Here is a 19,884-nt window from a genome sequence, read left to right as displayed (position 1 = left end):
ACATCAAATAAATGGTGATTGATGATTTTACATTTATTCTAGTCCCTCTACCTGAATCACAAGCAGCATCACAATTCTGATATATAATTATTAGTCAATATTCCTTTATTTTTATACTCTTCATTTTATATTTTAAGTCTTATTTGTCTGGCATACATATGTTGACTGCTTCAAAATGTTTGGTTAAAACACAAATACTATTAATCAACTTCAATTTTCTGTCATTTTCTCCACTTCATAAAAGGAGCCCACATATAAACACTGAATGAAGTCCTGTGGGCCGCACCCTCGGCCAGGAACATGTATTTGCTGAACCTTGAGAATGAAATGAGTTACATAAACCCACTCTGTGGTCAAACACGAGATTACAGTACAGTAGAGCACAGTGCTGCACTCTTATCTGGACAAGACCATATACAGTAGAGTGTGAAAGAAAGATAGACAGTGACAAAGTGCAATTGGCGGTCATTTCAATAAACCAAAACGGTTCGAAACAGATGACTCACTTTAAGAATTTTGTCATAATGTGTGTATGTGTGCTCGTGCTTTGTGATCTTAACAAGGTTGCAGCGGACTTGCACAGAGAGCAAAGAGCATTGTGGGATTCTTGCCATGTTATTGAAGGTTACTGAAACCAGACTGTGCTTAAACTTCCTTTTAAAACTCCCTATTCTATTCAAATCTATTCACAGCAACATCAGCTCAGCCAATGTTGTGCATTTAGGGCAGGAATAAACTGAATGTCTTATTATTTTGCAGTAAAAGTGTATTTTGCTGATTCTTCACAGGGGTTAAGGGTGTGCGTTATGACAGTCAGGAGGTTTATGAGCCCTTGCATAACTAACAAGTCAGTTAACTTTAGAGCAGGCTCCTGAAAGACTGGCAGACTTCAGTTACAACTCTGCTCCAACACATCTGCTTGTTATTTTCAAGTAATCCTGAACATCTTGATTAGCTGGTTCAGATGATTTTGATTAACACTGAGTCTAAACTCCGCAGGATGGTAGCCTTCCAGGAACAGGTTTGGAAAACCTTGTTGTGGAGTGGTATAGGATTCAACTAAATGGTCTGGCATGTTCAGAGAAGAATTTTTGTGCTGTTTGTACCATTTGAAAACAAGGATCCCAACATGATCAAGAGGTTGTATGCGGACCACAAAAGCATCAGTGATTTCCACATGATTCTCCCAACCGAGAATTTGCATGACGGGATAACATCATCTGACCTAAGATGTTAAAAAAGAAAAGTTAAAAGAGTTAGGGTTGCATGCAAGAATCCTAAGTGCATAGAGTTTTTGTCATCAATTTGAAACAATAAACCATCTCCAAGAGCTTATTGGTGAGGGGAAATGAGATGAAAGAGTGAAAACTGTAGCTTGGTGTCTGGGAGAACAAAGACCAATTCCCAGTTGTTAACCGTCACCCAAGCACAGAATATTCCCCTCTGATGAGTCCCTGGATGGAGGTGAATCACTCAGCCATGTCTCCTCTCGACATGTGGAAGCCATCGGAAAACACAGCTCCCCTCTTCTATGTGTGGGTGGGAATACAGCATCTGAAGTGAAGTAGGGTTGTGTTTGGAGATTGTATGTTAGCATCGGTTTTCGAGTGTTCTTAAGCTTACGGGAAACGTCCCCCTGTCAACGGTCGGTTGATTCATACTCAGACTGGATTATTGGAAATGACATCTGCTGATGAATGTTTGTAACTGTTAAATGACTACCTACTCATACCCCGGATCTCATTTCTCTCTAAATACTGTGTTTACCTGTGTTGATTGTTACAAGGCGGATGAAATGGCACGGAGTAAGCTGGATTCAAATTTTTCAAGTAAAAAAAAAACAAGTCAAAAGTTTGTTGGAGTGCTCAGACCATCTGCACAGATCTATTGGTTCTCATCCAAAAGTCTTAAAGAAAATTCCAAAGTCGTGCAGCTATTCTAATCCGCCACGGTGCTAATGTCTGTGATTTCATTATAATTTCTGGGGTGATTCTATGTGGTGGGTTGAACACCAATTTCAGGGAGAGCACTTGGCAATAAATCCTTATCCTGTGGTGCGCGTACAGCCAGAATGCTGTAACATGCTCAAAGCAAGCATTCCTGCTCCACTAAGCTTGATCTCTGAAGACATTTCTCATTGCCACTGCCAAGAAGCCAATTCTATGTCTACATTTAAGTGGATGTTTTTGGCAGACGCTGTCTTATCAAACCTGCAAGAGAGTGCATGTTGTTGACAATTAACCAGGCTGCTAGAGATGCATATTTTATGAATCTAGGCCTAGCTGACGTCACTGTAATAGCATCAACCTCTTGATGCTAACATTTTGCTTGAGGGCTGCATGGTTGTTTAGGGCCACAAACAAGCAACATTAATCAAAAGATGCTTCATGCAAACAGGTATTTTTAGGTCATTGTGACATTTGCCGTCTTTAAACATTTACTGTATATAAAGGAACTAATGCTTGATTTGACGTCAGTGTGAAGAAGCACTATGGATGTAAACAACACATAGCATACATAATGTTTAATGTAAACAAACATTCCTCTGATCTTTTGGGGTTTTATCGGGGCAGCTGTGGCAATCCATATGAAGAATATATGGATATATTCTGCATATAAAGAATAAAGGGGATCATGAAAGATTGTATCTTTTCTTTGCATGTCTGTTCTGGGTTAAACACTGATCCCATCCAAGAATGCATGCAAGAACTCATTCAAACATTCATTCAAAAAGGTATGTTGATAGATATATTGTATGCACTATTGGTGTGTGCAATGTGTTTTATGTTTATTAGATCATCTCAGTATTCGCTCTGCATCACGGAGAGCTATTTGTGTGGTGCAAAGTTTCAGTTCATAGTAGACTGCTAGGTTTTATTAAGTTAGCTAAAAACAGGTTAAAAAAATTAGCTAATGGAAATGTGGCAATGAGACTTCAAGATATAAGGGGATCATGACTAATCTCTTTAAAGGATGTGTGTTTGTACTGTATAATTCTTTGCAGGTCTTTTCTAGGTCAAACTCTGAAGAGAGGTCAGTACAGAGATCAGGTCAGAAGGGTTACTGATTAACATTGGCTAGCATTCACAGACGGCAAGCTGCTGAAGGTCAGCAACATCCTGCGCACGTACGCAACTGTCTGGCCAATGCATTGTTCACACATACTGTATACAATGTTTTTGTGCTATGTTGAGGAAAAAAAAAAAAATCGGTTAGATAACGTGTCACAGAACACAGTTTACAGTAATGACTGTGATAGCGCCTCTTGTGGCCATGTCGAAAAATGCAACACACACTAGTGTCAGAAAGCAATTCATAATTCAGCACATTTTAAAATTCAGCAGTCCATAAAACTGAGATTGAGTAGCGTGGTTTGCAGTTACATACTTCGGGCCGAAAGATAATGCTCCACTAACAGATTTTTTTCACAATATAGAGCTTTTCATTCTCAATCTAACCCTGGTTTATCGCCGATCTAAACCTCACTTTTAACCCGGGTAAAGGTAAATTTCACACCTGCCAATTAGAGGCTGTGTTGGCGCTGCTTTATACCTGGAGTCATGAAACACTAAGGTTAACAGGGTTGCGGTGTTAACTTTGCATAGCAATACCAAACATGTACAGTGTTACAGTTAGATGCTTAGCAACAGACACTCAATCGCATGCCTTATATTCACATACTTTAGACAATCACTGAAACAGGACGCATTGGACAAACAGTTGTTTCAGGCCATTTTATTGATAAATTTCTAGTCCACCAAAAAGTCTTTTCAGAAAAAAACTTGATTGAACGGCCGTTCTCCAGTATATAATATGAGGATGTGCAGGTCTAGAGCCGTACGGTAAACAGGTCACATGCTACATTCCTCCAAACAGTGACACTGACAAACTAGCCAATAAAAATGTTAACCTAGAGCTTAGGAACGTACAGTGTGAAATGTCAGCTCATGAACACGCAGGATTAATTGTTCATCCGGAGTAAAGATTGTTCCCTTTGTGTGTCAATAATTATTATTATCGTCATTCACTATGGTTGTATGATTTTGCATCTGTGTTTCTGAGTACTACTGATAAAAATAAAAATAAATGGTTGGCAAATGGCACGACAGGCATTGATGTTTGTCCTCCTTTTCTCCTTCCATTGTGAACCCTGGTCCACTTAACATGTGTTTGCTCTGTGCCCTCACCTGTGGCTCGCATTGGCCGGCACTTTCCCTCCTCTATTTGGATACATCGATTAGTTTCTTCTTATCTCACACATGACAGAACCCAATCACAAAATCCCCCGAGATACAGAGAATTCTGTTATCCAATTTCAACTACGCACAGTGGTGGGAATTAAGACTTATCTGCTTGTGTGTCAATAGAGTGTGTATGTGCTCACACAAGCAGCGTTTTCTTCAGTTCTGAGAAATTTAGGCAGGAAACCAGGTGAATCTGACAGTGTCTCAAGCTCGGCAGGTACGACAGGTGCTCTGTGTACCAGAGAAACAACACAGTCCCAGATATATACTGACCCAGTTCTCCCGCGACTGTCCCACAGCAAACACGCGCAGCTCTTTGTGTGTGCGATCCAATCCCCCGGCCGCTTTCTGACTTGCTCAAAGCTCAGTGTTTGTTTTATCTTGAATAGATGTAATAGCCATAAAGTTTTGATTGCTTTGGAGCTCATGAACCACATCTGGCTGTGTGTCCCTGCGAGAACAGAGCGTGAGACAACAAGCGCAAAACTTCAGACTGCACTGGAATGGCCTGCAACAATCAGGGAAAAGTCTATGAAGATGGCACAAAGACATGAATAGTGCTACCGTTTCTAGGCTTTGACTCGTGTCATCTCTCAGAAACTTCGAATAGACGGAGATGACATCATCATGCCTCAGCTTATGTGTAAACCACAAGAACGACAATGACCTTGCACCACCAATAGCCCAACCACAGGCTTTTTGGATGCAGGCCAGAAAGATAGATAGCTCATTTTGATATTTGCAGACAGTCCACCACCTTTAAAGTAAATTGCACCGATAACTAGTTAAGCAGTGCAGAGGTTCTACATACCGTAGTAAACAAATAACTTTCCAAGCTTAAAAGTAGACGTGAAACAAAGTGTGGTTTATCAGACGGAGGTGTTGCGAAACCACACGCTGTTGTATTTGGCAGTCGTTCAACGGTGCAAGGTTCACTGTCTCACCCTGAAGCGGTGTGGTAGTGGGGATATAGGCAGTTAAAAAGAAAGACAGAGCATGCTGTGAAATTCCCTTATAATCCCCTGGGGAAGAAAGTTGTGTAAATTGATTTGTTTCACACATTAGCTCTGTCCAAAACAGAATGCTACCTAGAAAGAATATAAAAAGGAATATTCTGGGCTTAGTACAAGTTAAAGAGATTCATCATTTAATCACACTCAAGTTAATGCTAGCCATTGACTTCCATAGTATGGAAAAACTACTATGGAAGTCAATGGCTACCATCATTTTTTTTTTTTTTTGTTTGCTTACTAACATTCTTTTAAATATCTTATTATGTGCTTAACAGAAAAAGGAAACTCAATCTTGAGGGTGAATAAATGATGAGAATTTACATTTCTGAGTAAACTAACCCTTTAAGCTCAATCAACAACATTTGAATTGCAGAGTAATGTTGATAAAAAAATAATAATACTTGAATGCAGCCAGTATGACTTCACAGCTCAAAAAATGCACACGTTTAACAGATAAACTGATTTTTAATAAAATTAGCTTTACGTTTTAGGTTTTAAATCCTCTAAAATGTAATAATTTGCACTATTTATTGTGTGTGCCACATGTTTTTTTTTTTTTAAATTAGCAAAGATTTCTAATAATACTTTGTGGTAATCAACATTATGCCACAAATGCCACTGCTTGAGCTTAACTTGTATAGAACCCAGACTATTTCTTATTATTCAAGTTTCCAAGACAGAATGAAGTTTTTGTTGAGAAATAAATGTAAAGTTTAACGATTCTGAATAACTGAACAGTTGTGCCAGTTATAGCATGTTTGTTGTTATATCTAATGTACATGAAAGTTTTCTTTTTTTCTAGTGTGAATTAAAATGTTCCCAATAACCAAGTGTTCCAAAAGCACTGTTCCATTGTTCTCAACATAAATAATTACAATTCAGACAATTAGATTGTTTTAATTGTATTAGGCCATCGCACCATTAGCTTAGCAAAATGCTAACACAATCCCTATAATCTTTAGTCATGATGGACGCCATATTGAATTTTACATGGATGAGAACAAGGCAGTGAGCAACGGAATTACAGCCTTTACAGTGGCATGCACTGTATATAGCTCATAGATCACATGCCATTTTCATGTTTTATGGGGTTAATGTTTACCGAATGGTTTTCAGAAAGTATTTTGCGAGCTGAATAACTTGCAAGTTGTTGAACAGAAGTACACTGGACACAGTTGTTGTCAATGTAGATTGTTCCAGTTCAGTCACTTGAGGAGAATCCTACAGTACCTAGACACCTATATGACTACGTTTAACGTTAGCTAAGTTAAGTATTAACATAGCTATTAACAATGAACAACAGATCAAGTCTACTAATTTAAACGATCCTAAAAAGAATCAAATAGGGGTAGATCAAAACCAAGAGAAAGGACAAATCTGCCTCATTCATTGTCTATCTTTATCTCACTGCTCTCAGGATTGGATTTCAGGAATGGGGATAAATAGGGATAATATCCCAGCCACAAAGAAAGGCTTCTCTTTCATGTGTGGTGAAATAGATCTCACGGAGTCCGGCTGCAGCCCGAGGCACTGTGAATCCCTACATTTTCCTACTACAGAAGAGTATCACAGACGATCCGCCGGCTCACATGTTGATTTCACCTCTAGTTTCACCTTCTGGACAGTGACGGGAGCTGTAGACCAACAATGGTGATTGTTATATCACAAATGCAAATACCACAAAACCATCTCCTGGAAAGAGCAGTGACCTAAATGCATAGGTGCCGTCAGCTGATACTGCAGTGGGGAAGGCCCTGAGGAAACCACAAAATATAACTTTGCAAATCTGGATGACAGCGCACTAGATACATTTAACACGTATTGGTCACATGCTTATTTAAAATCAAATGATGATTTAAAAGCATGTTATAAACTACAGTCTTCCAAAAGTTTTCAAATGGAGTTAAGCAATATACATCGATCTGGATATGTTGTGGTCAGTTGCTATGTTTGTATGGCCTTTCTTTTTAAATCTTTCCCCTACATTTGTAGCATTCAGAGTATGAGAGCATGCTTTCAGCTCACTGTATGCTGCTCACTTCATGATTCAGAGATAACAATCCTGAAATGAAACAAAAATAATAAGTACTGCTTTCTAACTTCTGTGTCATTGTTTATCTACCAGAACGTTGTGTTCAGACACGAGAAGTGTCATTACTAGCGTTACACATGACTGATTACTGCATTTGCATATGTTCCCTGACAGATCACTAAAACACTTAATAGCTAAATGCAAATCAGGTTTCAGAAACAGATCAGACCTTAAATGCGATACATAACATGAGTCTGTGATTCTGCCTGTGGGTTTGATGGATGTCTGCGGATATTATAATGCTGTTCACGCAAGGGCTAAGTTAGAGGGCTTTCATTTGCATATGATTATCCTTCATTACATAGAATAACATGGTATGTTAAATTAGACTCTGGATCAGTCTTCCAGTAGGAGTATATTAATGGGGTTAAAAAATTTTTTTAAGTCATTATTTACTGGAATCGTTCCGAACCTGACTTACTTTCTACACAAAAGGTACATTTTTGAAGGATATACTGGCAACTCAGTCTATATATACATAAAAAAGTACCACAAAAGAGGTCTATGACTCATGTACTTACATTTTTCTGAGGTCTTGAATCGTTTGTGATGAATAGACCTAAATTTAAGCCACTTTCTGTTCTTCTTCAAGACTGGATGGTTCATTTGAGTCAGACATTTTCATTAAAGCGGTTGATCCACTTAACAATAGCTGTCTGAATGATTTGTTTATGAATCTGACTGATCTGGGGTGCGTTTCCCAGAAGGCAATATTAGCCAACTATGATCGCAAGTTTTGTCAGTGCTAACAAAGTTCAACAAGTCTCGGTTTCCCGAAACCATTGTAATAAACATTTGCAAGCATCTTTACAAAGTTAGATGGTTGAAATAAATCTCTGGCCTGCTTATTGTTAATGTGACAAATGGTCTTTATTGGTCAAAATGCAGTGCAATCTATATCTTTCATTCCACACTTCACTCTTACTTTCACTCCTCACAAATTAACTGCTGTTGTCCTGTCCTTTCTTCCGGCTCTCATTCATTTTCAGCTGCATCACAGGACGGCTGTAACTCTTCCCTTGTGCTCCAGACTTGTTTTAAGGGAATAATCTAACACAGAGGAACAGCCCTTGGCTTCGGCCTGGGTGTCAGTGAGTTCGTCTGAGACGCCGGAATAAAACTTCTTGCAATGTTTGATGAAGGTTTAAGTTGTATTCCAAGATCGACCAGAGGCTGAAATATTGCTTTTGCAGCTCAATAGGGTCAAAAGTGGTTTTGGACAAATAGATTCTTCAAATTATCTTCTTTTTATGATCCATAGTAGAAAGAAAGCCTTTCAGATTTGGAAAGGCATGATGATGAGTAAATTATCAGAATTTACATCTCTGACATTTGATGAAACTCTTGGTAATTTTGGTAAAATTACCAAAATGTGTTGTTGAGCTCAGTACAGGTAAACTTGAGCTGTAAAGTGTCTTTTTGTTTATGCCTAATTTCTTCTAGCTTTTACAAACATTTCTGGCCTACACAGATCACACCAGATGTGTCTATGTATTTGTTCCAGTTCCTTAAACCTCCCAGATGTTGTGGGGTCTCTAGACACACCAGTTTTGGCGCTGCAATTTGTAAAAACATGTTATGTTCGACCATGGGCTGGATTTTCTTGTGAAACGATGTATTTTATCTGATGTTGCTGTGTTACATAAAATGAAGGCAGAGAAAATATATGAGCGTAGCATTCATAAGCTCTGCATTGGAAACACAGAGAAGAAATCATAGATCAATCATATTTTATACTGGGGTGTGTGAACCAAAATAAATCACCTCACTCCCCTTTACCCTTGATTTTTGGTCTCTCGTTCTCCCTTTTTCATACATGGGAATGTCTACAATAACATAACAGCAATGAGAGGCAACATGTTGCAACATTCTGGCATGAAAAAAAACACACTACTGAGAATTAAACCAGCTCACTTTCAGAAACAAAACACATCATCAGTCTGGGGCAAACTACAGTTTCTGCCAAGGTCTCTGGGCACACATGCAGGGCACAACAGGGCAAAAAGTCCCCCTTCATTTAGAGTTTTTTTTTTTTTGGTTATATAATAAACATATTAGTATAAAACATATATTAGTATAAAACATAATAATAAAAATATATATATATATATATATATACACACATATATATATATATATATATATATATTATATATATATATATATATATATTTTTTTTTTTTTTCTGAATCACCCTAAACAAAGTTAAAACATAATATTCCTTTGTCACTAGTTGCATAAATAATAAATAAATGAAAGCAATTAATTGAATGAATTAATAAATCCAAAGTTCTATCATAAAGTTCTAGATGGCAGATTGTTTGGATAGTTTATTATTTTTATTTATTTTTTCCAGATCCAATGAGCCAATGAGCTACTCAGCATTCAAATACTTGACTAGTGTTTATTGTAGCAGCAGCTGTGTGCTTCAGCAACCCTCCACCTTCCCCAGCTCCACCTGTATCTGCTATGGGATGATTTCATGTATGTTATATATGGTAGATATTTTACATACTGTATGATATATGAGCAGCAGTAGTATTTCGTACATGCTCACAGCAGCATTTTTTTGATAGTAGCAAGTCTCGGTACTGCAGCAGCAGATCTACTCCCCAAGACTAAACACATTAACATTGTTGTATATTACCACGCTAAACCCTCTGAGAGTTGTTATGAAAACACACTGAATTAATTAATTACATTTTAGATCACACTTTTGTGACAAACTGTAACTATTTTACATATTGGCATATTTCTACAATCTCATTCGTATGTTTTCGTACAATCTGAGGGTTAGGTTTAGGTGTGAACCTTCATGTACAAATCAAATTTGCCACCAGTTTCCAAAACATAATATAATTATGTTGAACAAGGGCCATGGAAATCTGTGGGGAAACTTTGGGATTGCCAATGTATCACATATACATGCATCATCCATATGCCATCACTTAGAGGGCAAACACTTGGACGGCAACAACACTTTTAGACTACTTTTAGATCTATTTGAACCAAACAAGCAGTCAATTCAAAAGGCTTCTAGAATTAACTATAATAAATCCACTCCACACATGAACCCAGTGGCACCAGGATTTGAGCAGAGAAATCTGGTAAGAATAAGCATCAGATGATAAATCCCTGGAGCACAATAGTTCACCAACATACAAACCCCCGCATCATCAGGACAGAGCTGCTGTGACATTGATGATGAGTTCAATGCACTGCCTTCATTGAAAGCTGAGGGAATGGTTCTGATTATTTTGGATTTAAAAAAACATCATCAACCGGGTTTTCGAGTGACTCACTTTGAGTAAAGACATAAAGGCATGACGTTGGTGCTTCTACACATTTTTAGGCATGAGTCACATGTGAACGTGGCCTGCTGTGACCTGTCTGAGGATGCAGGGAATCGGTATCATGTAAGAGTGATTTCAGGCCATTTCCAAGGCCATGGCCCGAGATGCCCACCCCAAGGTAAATAAGGACATGGCAGATGATAATAAGCATAGGCTATAAGTGACAGCTGCGCTGCCTGAGGACACGTTCTCCTGTTTCATATCAATGCATAAACATAAGTGAAAGTCCTTTCTCACCGAATTTGAATCTAAAAGCTGTTTCACATTTACAACACGGCTTTGAAAAAAGGCCCTAACGTGAAACAGCCATTTTTATGTCAGGGTGCATCTTGAAGTTACACAGCTAAACCGCAACATCTCTAAACGACTCTCAGGCGCCACAAACCTAGCTGTTGTTCTGTTCCTTTCCATTTCCTCTGACACCTTTTACAGTTAGGAGACAGGAGTGTGCAAAATGTGAGCATCTTTAAATTAGAGAACGTCTGCACAAAGGACTATCCATCTCTTTTCTTGTCTCGATCCCATATGTTGCACATTACGGCTAATCGCATCCAGATTTGGAGCCAGGGAATTTCACCACCTTGCTTTTGGTTTTATTTTCCATCGCAAGTCCTGCTCTCTCGCAGGAACAATTATATTTGACTCACATTCCGCTGACTTTACTGAATAATTTCAGCAATTAATCTCGGAGTTAATGTCATGAATGGAATAGGAAGCAAAACTTGACCTATGGTCACGAGTGGGGCTATAACAGGATTGTCCCTGCGGTCACCCACCCAAAAGACAAACAAAAATTAATTGGACTTGGCCGTTTGAGGCCTGCGTTTGTTGGCTGTACGGCTCAAGTATGACCTTTTGTTCTGTAAATTCAGTCACATCCAGAACACATAATTTTATTGACGTGAAAATGCATCAAAAACAACGCATGGGATATTGGGTAATTGGAAGGACTCAATCGAGCACAGCTTTTGGGTTTCAAGGCCTTCAGCTGAGGGAAAACCTTTCCATGAATAAACCTTTTAGAAGTCCAAAATAAACCCGTCACTCTTGAATCTTTAGTAAAACTGAGAAGGGCCTTCTAGGAGAGAGAAAACATGTCTTCCAAGTTCAAGTCTATCTATTCTAAGACAAACCTCAAGTGTATGAGGTAAACATTGTCTAACATATCTATTACTGAAGGAAATGTTCACTCACAATGAAAAAAAAAATGTCAATGGTGCTTTTACATCCTTTGGGTTGACTCAATTTCTCAAATCCATTAACTTTTTGTTATTTTAAAAACGGTCGCCATGATGTTTTTGTGTTCCGAGAAAAGTCATGTAGGTTTAAAACAACATAAGAGTAATCTAAAAAATGTCAATTAAAATTTGACATAAGACGTTAAGTAGCTTGTGTTCCTTCATAATACCAGACTAAACATTTTTTTTTCTTTTTTTTTGTTTACTTTTTGCCATCCAAACAAGAAAAAATGCAGCATCAACTATATTAAATATTAGTGGCCAGATTTGATAACTGGGGGAACTCGTCCCTCTCAGAGTCTATTGGTGGTTATGGCCTGTGATATACATAACAAGCTGAAATAGACATTGACAAGCACTTCTGTGAATTCTTTGGCTGGATAAAAACTGATAAAAATTTAAACCGAAGGTCAGGGTCTTTGGCTCGGGATGTTGCAGTTGACAAAGTGTTGAGGACAGGAGGTTTTACACAGGGTCAGCTGAATCTGCAGAAACTATTTTTGGGTAATGTTTGGAAAAAAACGGCATAGAGGAAACCAGAAACTGGCATTGCAAAAATGCCAGTGCTTGGCTTTATAGGATCAAGACCCTGGAAACAGTGAAGGAGAACATGCTGGCAGCGTGTAGAGCAGTCATTAAAGGTCATTCTCCTCTCTTACACTCACTCGATGTCCTTTTTACCTAATAATGTCTTTGATTTTGGTGGCCTTATATAAAATAAAATAAATGAATAAATAATACAACTCAGACGTGAGACTAGAAAGCCAAACAATGTCTCATGCATCATTAAGTCCCTCTGATTCTTTAAAATCTGACAGAAAATATATGACCTTATTTCTATTTAAAATGCATCCATAAATGTTTCTAAAAGTCATTTTATGATCATATTTTTTAACGTTTCGATTTTGTGCATTTAAATAAATTACTAATACAAAATCATTGTAGATGCAATCTGATTAAGTATTAAAATAAATAACAAATAGAATAATACAAATGGGTTGTACGTATTGATTAAATAAATATGAGTCTGTAATATACAGTACAGCTCTTTTGTTTACACTAAGGCCCTCCGTGCATTACAATAGGCAGCTGATTTATAAAGAATTTTAATATGATCCTTTTAGGCTTCACTTTAAAATAGTCAAATCGTATTTGTGTTGTTTTAGATATAATAGGTTAATTTAAATGCTCAGGGGGAACTCCAGTGTGTGTTTAAATCCATGGCAAGGATTTGCCACAAAGTCACGTGGGGATAAGAGTTGTGGCCGGAGACAATAACCCCGCCCACTCCGGCCGGAAGACTGCGCGAGTTTTTATAAAGGATATGCGCGCAAGTTGTGACAGGACAGAGGGGGCTCTCTGCGGGGCAGAACTATATCAAAGACCCTTCAGACACAGGAATACTCCCACCGTAACTTAACAAACCATCTGTTTGTCAACTTCGAAGAATTCTCGACAATGACCGCGACTGTTGTGTCCCCCTTCTTCGACTACGAAGTGACGAATAAGGTAATTTATATATTTTTTGGCAAGTAGCTTTAGCATTTTACAAGTCTAAATGTGTGAGTAACACAGCAAAATCTCATAAACTCAATACACAAAACGTGGCAGTTGTCTGAGATGCTGTTTTCTGCACCGATGTCAAACTTCTCTGGCTTATGACGCGGCGCGCGTGTTAGAGATGGACGACAATCTTGCTTGTGTACTTTTATCAAGCCTGTTTAATTCAGCTGCGTTTATGCGTCACATAAACGAGTGCATTATTAGCTGTCTATTCCAATGCACACAGGAGGAAGGAAGGCCACAAGTCTAGGTTTAATTTGATCAGCGAGTTCTCTATTATGCGAAACATGTTTGGGCTAGACTTCAACTTTTAATAATTAACCTTTCTTAACCACAGTAGGTTTAAACTGAAATGAACAGCACTTTTGTCTGATTTATCACGTCAGTGTAGATAAACCTATCTTTTAAAATAATCCATAGGTCACTTGTGAGCATATGCAATGCCACATTGTAGTGTGTGAACATGAAGCTTGACTCTCTGACGCTTTGAGGGCGTTCACGAAGGACGCGTTCGTGCATTCAAACACAGATGGACGCAATGAAACTGAACACAGGGCGCGAGACGCGCTTTTAAAACATAATCCGGTGTCACACAGATTGTTTGCTCCAAATTTACAAACAGTTTACTCACAGTTTACTTACTCCGTTTACTCATGCCATTACAATGCAGTGCTATTTTCTTTCTTCCAGGAAACAATAAAGGGAAATTGCATTTTGATTTGATGAAAAGTGTATGGTGGTATTTAAAGGTCTAGCCTTAAAAAAATAAAAATAATATTATTATCATAAATGTAGTTTATATAACCGGTCCTCTGTCTGAAGCCATATGATAGCTGTGTGAGAAACAAACTAAAACTTGGAGTCATTATTGCTATTAATCTCACCCTCTGCTGTTGTTTTTTAGACATTGCTATCACGTGACATACCAGAACCAATAGTGCTTGGCAACAGTGATATCAACCCTATAATGCCCTGCCATATTTTAATAGAATCAACTGCTAATTATATTTGAGAGCTATTACTGATGGGAATACTAGGCCTATCAGTCGGTAACAACTTTAATTTCTCATAGTTCTGTTGTCAGACTTAAATAGAATTGGAATATTGCTCACTATTCAGCATGGAAATTCATGGACAAATAAATGACAAAATAGTTTTGGGTTGAACCATATTTCCATAAAACTTTAAAAGCCACCTGACACTTGAAAAACTTGAAGATTTTATAATAATAAAAATAATAATATTAAAAAGAAACAACACAATGGCCAAATTTGTCAATCAAACATGTTGTCTATCATAAAACATGGTGTTCTTATCACCAATATATAGGCTATATTTTAATACTATACTGAATTTTTCCCTCTGCTTGTAACTTTAATAAAGTAATAGGGGGGAAAAGTGTTTCGTAGTTGCTAGTTATGCAATAAATCATCACATTATTTTTATTTCATTTTATGACTTAATAAACCTTTCACTTTTTAAGAGATTGCCGGGTAGGTTAAAAGTGCAGGATCATTAGTGTTATCTCTTAAAAATATGCCTTAAAGCAAACTTGAATCCAGGCCCTAGACCTGACCTGAAGATAGAAAATACCATCAACATGTAATGAACTCCCACTGGTGGTATGTGGAGCAAAGTGAGTCATAGTCATGCCAAATTTTTGAGACATTGTTTTGTTTACTTCATTTTCAGAACAATACAGTGATGAGCTACAACAATGCCCTCTCCAGTCCCCATTTAAAGTCTGTCCCCACCAACGGTGCCAATACCCCCTTTACCCCCACCGGGTCCCTGCTGGACAGGAAGGTGGTGGGTACCCCTTCATTGGGACTCTATCAGCGTCGCCACTCCGTGTCCATTACCAGTTCCAAATCAACGCAGAACCAATTTATCAACAGTCTCAAGATGGATGGCTCCACTTCCATGAGCTGGAGTAACAACAACAAGGAGAACAGCTTCCGCGACCGGTCCTACTCTGAAACCGGGGAACGTCTAAGGCCGAACAACATCATGTGCATTAATGCCAACGGAAACAGCCAGGTCAACTCAAGCCGCTATAAGACCGAACTCTGCAGACCCTTCGAGGAGAACGGCACTTGTAAATATGGTGACAAGTGCCAGTTTGCCCATGGGATGCACGAGCTTCGTAGTCTAAATCGGCACCCCAAGTACAAGACCGAGCTCTGTCGCACCTTCCACAGCACTGGTTACTGCCCATACGGGCCGCGCTGCCACTTCATCCACAACGCAGAGGAGCGCCGCGGTCCCCCTCCTCTCTCCACCTTCAACAAGATGGAGCGCCCCCGTCTTCATCACAGCTACAGTTTTGCCGGTTTCCCAAGCTCAGGTGGCTCCCAGGACAGCCCAACCTCTGTCACACCTCCGCCCATATTTTCCAGCGAAGACGTCAATGAGTGGCCCAGCAACCCTTTCACTTACTCGAGTCAAAAGCTCGCCAACCTGTTTGCGCCCAGTTTGGGTGGCACCACTGTTCCTGATCTGCCCGGTCCTCATTCTCCCACCGCACGTTCCTTCTTCAGGCAAATGTCCGAGTCGCCCCCAAGCCCTCTGGATTCCCTCTCCGACCAGGAGGGTTACCAGAGTAGCCTGGGTAGCCAGAGCGGATCCGAGTCACCTGAGCAGGACGCGACACGTCGCCTCCCCATCTTCAGCAGGCTCTCCATCTCTGATGATTAAAACGTGCCCTCAGAGATTCCAGGCCTGAGAGAGGGAAAGCGCCGAGTGCTGGCGAGAAAGAGAGTCATTATCCTCCTAACAACCCCTTCCTGTCCTTGCCTTGTTTACAGCAGAGAAGTGGACTAAAGTACAGTGTTCTTGTAGCTACTGAGTCGAATCAGAAAACCTACTACCCTGTAGCATCAAACTAGAGCGTATTCCCAAGCCTCCCTAGACGTCTTTAACATGCCTTACGATAAACCGTTCCCCTCAAGGCCCACTCAGATGTTAAGGCCTCGAAGTCCTCACTGGAACATGTTAAACAAATCCATATTTAGTTCACAGTGTTCAAACTGAAAGAGAGTTTTCTAAATCGTCCGAGGACCTTCTTGTTCAAAGAATCTACTGATTATACCAACAATGTGCTTTATAGACCGGGAAGTGCCATTTTTCTTGCTGAGGACCCGGTAGATCGTCTGGACTTAAAGTGCCTATCAAAACAATTAGTTTCCTACTTTTTTCAGTCACGTCGATTTTTGGAGATCTGGCGTAGACAAGGTTTAAAGGAAAAGAATCAAACCCATCTTAGATTTGTATTAATCATTTTGAAAGATATTTGTACATCCAGTGGTGCTAAATGTTCTGTCACCGTGGTAATTATCCCTAGAACATGTGATCCAGTACGCCAAAAATAATGTGTTCTGGTTGTTGGAAAGAATATGTGCGAGATGTTGCCCTTCCTGTTCATGTTACCACTAAAGATGTGACTTGACTGGCCACTAATTGTTTCGTTGCTAACAGATCGTTGAAATGTTCTATCGTTAATTCAATATTGTATTTCCCCTTTTATTGTTATAATATAGTTATTATTGCACCATTACAATTGTTGCTATTTTCGGTTTGGAAATGAGAACGTTCAATCTGAAAGTTTTGCTTGTCAGTGCTTATTTAACTTATCAAAATGTATTTATTGCTGATTTTAAGCATTTTTTTATTTCGTTTGTATTTATCTGGATAATGAAAAAATAGAATATATTTTCCTTTTTATGTTAAATTATGATCTTCCGTATTAATCGTAAGATTGTGAATACCTTTTTTTTTTTTCGTTAAGCTTCAACAGTTAATATATTATACTGCAATGACATTTTGTAACTACATTTTGATTTATTTTTTCAAGTGAAACTTAATTTAAAATGAGTATGCAATGAGGATTGTTTTGCATTTTATTTATTATTTTTCTCCCTTATGTTGGACTGCAATTTCAGGTTGTTTATGCCTCCGCAAGCCTTTATTATTTGGCTTTGACCGTCTAGAATGTAACCGAGTTGTCTTGACACAACAGTCCTGTGCCTGTGATTTTATAAATCCAATGTTTAGACTGGGATCCTCTCATTAATACTCCTTTTGGTATGAACAAATTGCAGACAATAAATGCATTACAGTACCAATCTCATTAACCCTCGCTGTGATCCGAACGTCTGATCGCAGCATTTTGATTTAAATGGACAGTTAATAAGGGAATTGTGAAATATGCATTTGTGTATTTATTTTGCCCATTTTGAAACCATATTATGTACACCAGCAAGGATGTTTTGTTTTGATTTGTCATGACTCAAAATTCTGATTTGTTTACAGATTTTGGACCACTTCTACTTGCTAAGTGCCTAACAGTACATTCCAAGAGGCTTGAACCTTTTAGGATTGTAATCCAGAGTCATTATATAGATTTTGATCGAAATTTCGAGGTTAACAGGATTGACATTGAGAGAGCTACAGATGAATGTGTCCTATGTTAGCAGCTACTGCTGTTCACATCAATATGTTTCGTTTGTAACGACAGATTGCAGTTTAAACCAATAAAATTCCTATTTATATGCAACCTGATCTAATCGTTTATTTCCACACACATGACAAGCTCAATAAACGTGACAAAAGAACAGAGAATGACTCCAAAAATGGCTTTCAGAAAGTCATTTTTTTTTGTAAGTTGGCAAGGCATTGGCTCTGATAACTTAATACAAACAGCTGTACTTATAATTTCATACCAAATTTTGACATTTTCCCTGGATAAATTTGTATTCTTCCACTTGCATTCCACACTGATTCAAATACAGCTGAACGCTACGAGACAGGTGGCTGCTGATTAACCAGCTAAAAAGCTTAAACTGTTTTCCTGGAAAATGATCAAACACATGAGATCAAAACTCTGTCCCGGGCCCAATAGTAACGTTGTGAAAAGCCCCTTAACTGTGTCTTTTCCTGGCATGGATTTCTACGGCTTTTTAAATCTCATTTAAATGTAATGGCAAGGACGGGACTACTAGATAGCAAGCACAGGCCCCTTGAGAACAGACAGTTTGTTACTGTAGTAACTGTCAGGAAGGGTCTTGTGCTGGGACCTAGCAGTCTATAGTGCATGTTTGCTCCCGACGTCACTGAACAAGCATCCATGCTCTGCGAGCAGCACAGTCGGTTTTTGCCTGGTTTTAGTTTAATTTGCCTTAGAGAGAGAATCCCTGAGGAAAGCTGTGATCATGAATACAATCATAGCAGATAGGAGCCAGATGGCCATCTGAGTGGTACAAAGTTCAGCATTGCACTGCTTTATCCTTTGGTCTTAAAAGAAATAGTTAACCTAAAATGGAAAATTGTGTTGTCATTTGCTAACCAATTTTTACACTTTTCCATTGATAAAAAAACGTATATTACTATACTGTTCATAAGTTTCGGGTCTTTAAGATTTTTATAAAGAAACTGATACTTTTAATTTAGCAATGGATCAAAAGTAACACTAAAGCCTTTTATATATATATATATATATATATATATATATATATATATATAATAAATGCTGTTCTTAAATCAAAGTTTTTCCACACAATTACTGTAAGTAGCATCTGTTGTCAACATTGATCATAGACATACTGTATTTCATGAGCACCAATTTTGCATATTAAAATGAAGGATCGTGTGACTGAAGAATGGAGTAATGATGCTGGGGATTCAGCTTTGCATCACACAAATTACTTTTTAAAATATATTAAAATATAAAACGTATTTTAAAATTGTATGTTTTACTAAATGACAATTTTACTGTAAGAAAACATTTCTGCATAAAAAAATGGGGGGTGGAATACAATCTGAGGGCAATGAATAAACAAAAAAAGTATCAGAAATTTTATAACGATTTGCACTTGAAGGGGAATTTTTCGGGGAGTTTTAAACTTAGAGAACGCGTGGTTCTCGGTAAAACCTCAAGCCTGTGCAATGCCTAAACAAGCCTCACAAAGCAAAAGAAAACAAAAGGTGCGGAACAGAAGTGAATTGAGGTCACAAGTATCCAATTTTATCAATTCCAAAACAAACACTGCTGGAAAAAAAGAAGGCTAATCTAAATATACTGATATTCGACAGAAAGCATTCACATTCCTTAAACCCAAGTACAATAAAACCCCAAGCAGAAGTGTGCATACTCTTTTTGTGCGGTTGATTTGTAGTCTGGCACTCAGACAAAGCCTGATGTGACGGACGAGCACAGATCAACATGGACTTTGCAACCACGTCAGGATCTCATGACTCTGCTCCGATTTTTATGTCTCCCTCCAGAGCCTTCTGTTTTGCAGGAGAGGAAGGAGTTTCTTTGGAAGCAAGGAGAGTATTCCTCCCTTTCGGTTCAGGCACAGGCAGCGATATCGCCACAGGTCA

At 38.5% G+C, this 19,884-nt stretch overlaps 1 protein-coding gene across 1 annotated transcript; it reads left to right on the top strand.

The window, feature by feature from the left end:
• Window positions 1-13,203: 13,203 nt before the first annotated feature.
• LOC127938564 (mRNA decay activator protein ZFP36L1) lies at window positions 13,204-18,058 on the top strand. Its single transcript, XM_052535261.1, has 2 exons — window positions 13,204-13,449; window positions 15,196-18,058. Exons 1-2 carry the CDS (start codon window positions 13,399-13,401, stop codon window positions 16,198-16,200), a joined length of 1,056 nt encoding a protein of 351 aa, XP_052391221.1. The 5' UTR covers window positions 13,204-13,398; the 3' UTR covers window positions 16,201-18,058.
• The last annotated feature ends 1,826 nt before the right edge of the window (window positions 18,059-19,884 follow it).

Source organism: Carassius gibelio, chromosome A20 (assembly GCF_023724105.1).
Source record: "Carassius gibelio isolate Cgi1373 ecotype wild population from Czech Republic chromosome A20, carGib1.2-hapl.c, whole genome shotgun sequence".
In the NCBI taxonomy this organism is placed as follows: Eukaryota; Metazoa; Chordata; class Actinopteri; order Cypriniformes; family Cyprinidae; genus Carassius; species Carassius gibelio.
The sequence above is the reverse complement of the archived record's forward strand: the minus strand, read 5'-3'. Positions and strand labels throughout refer to the sequence as shown.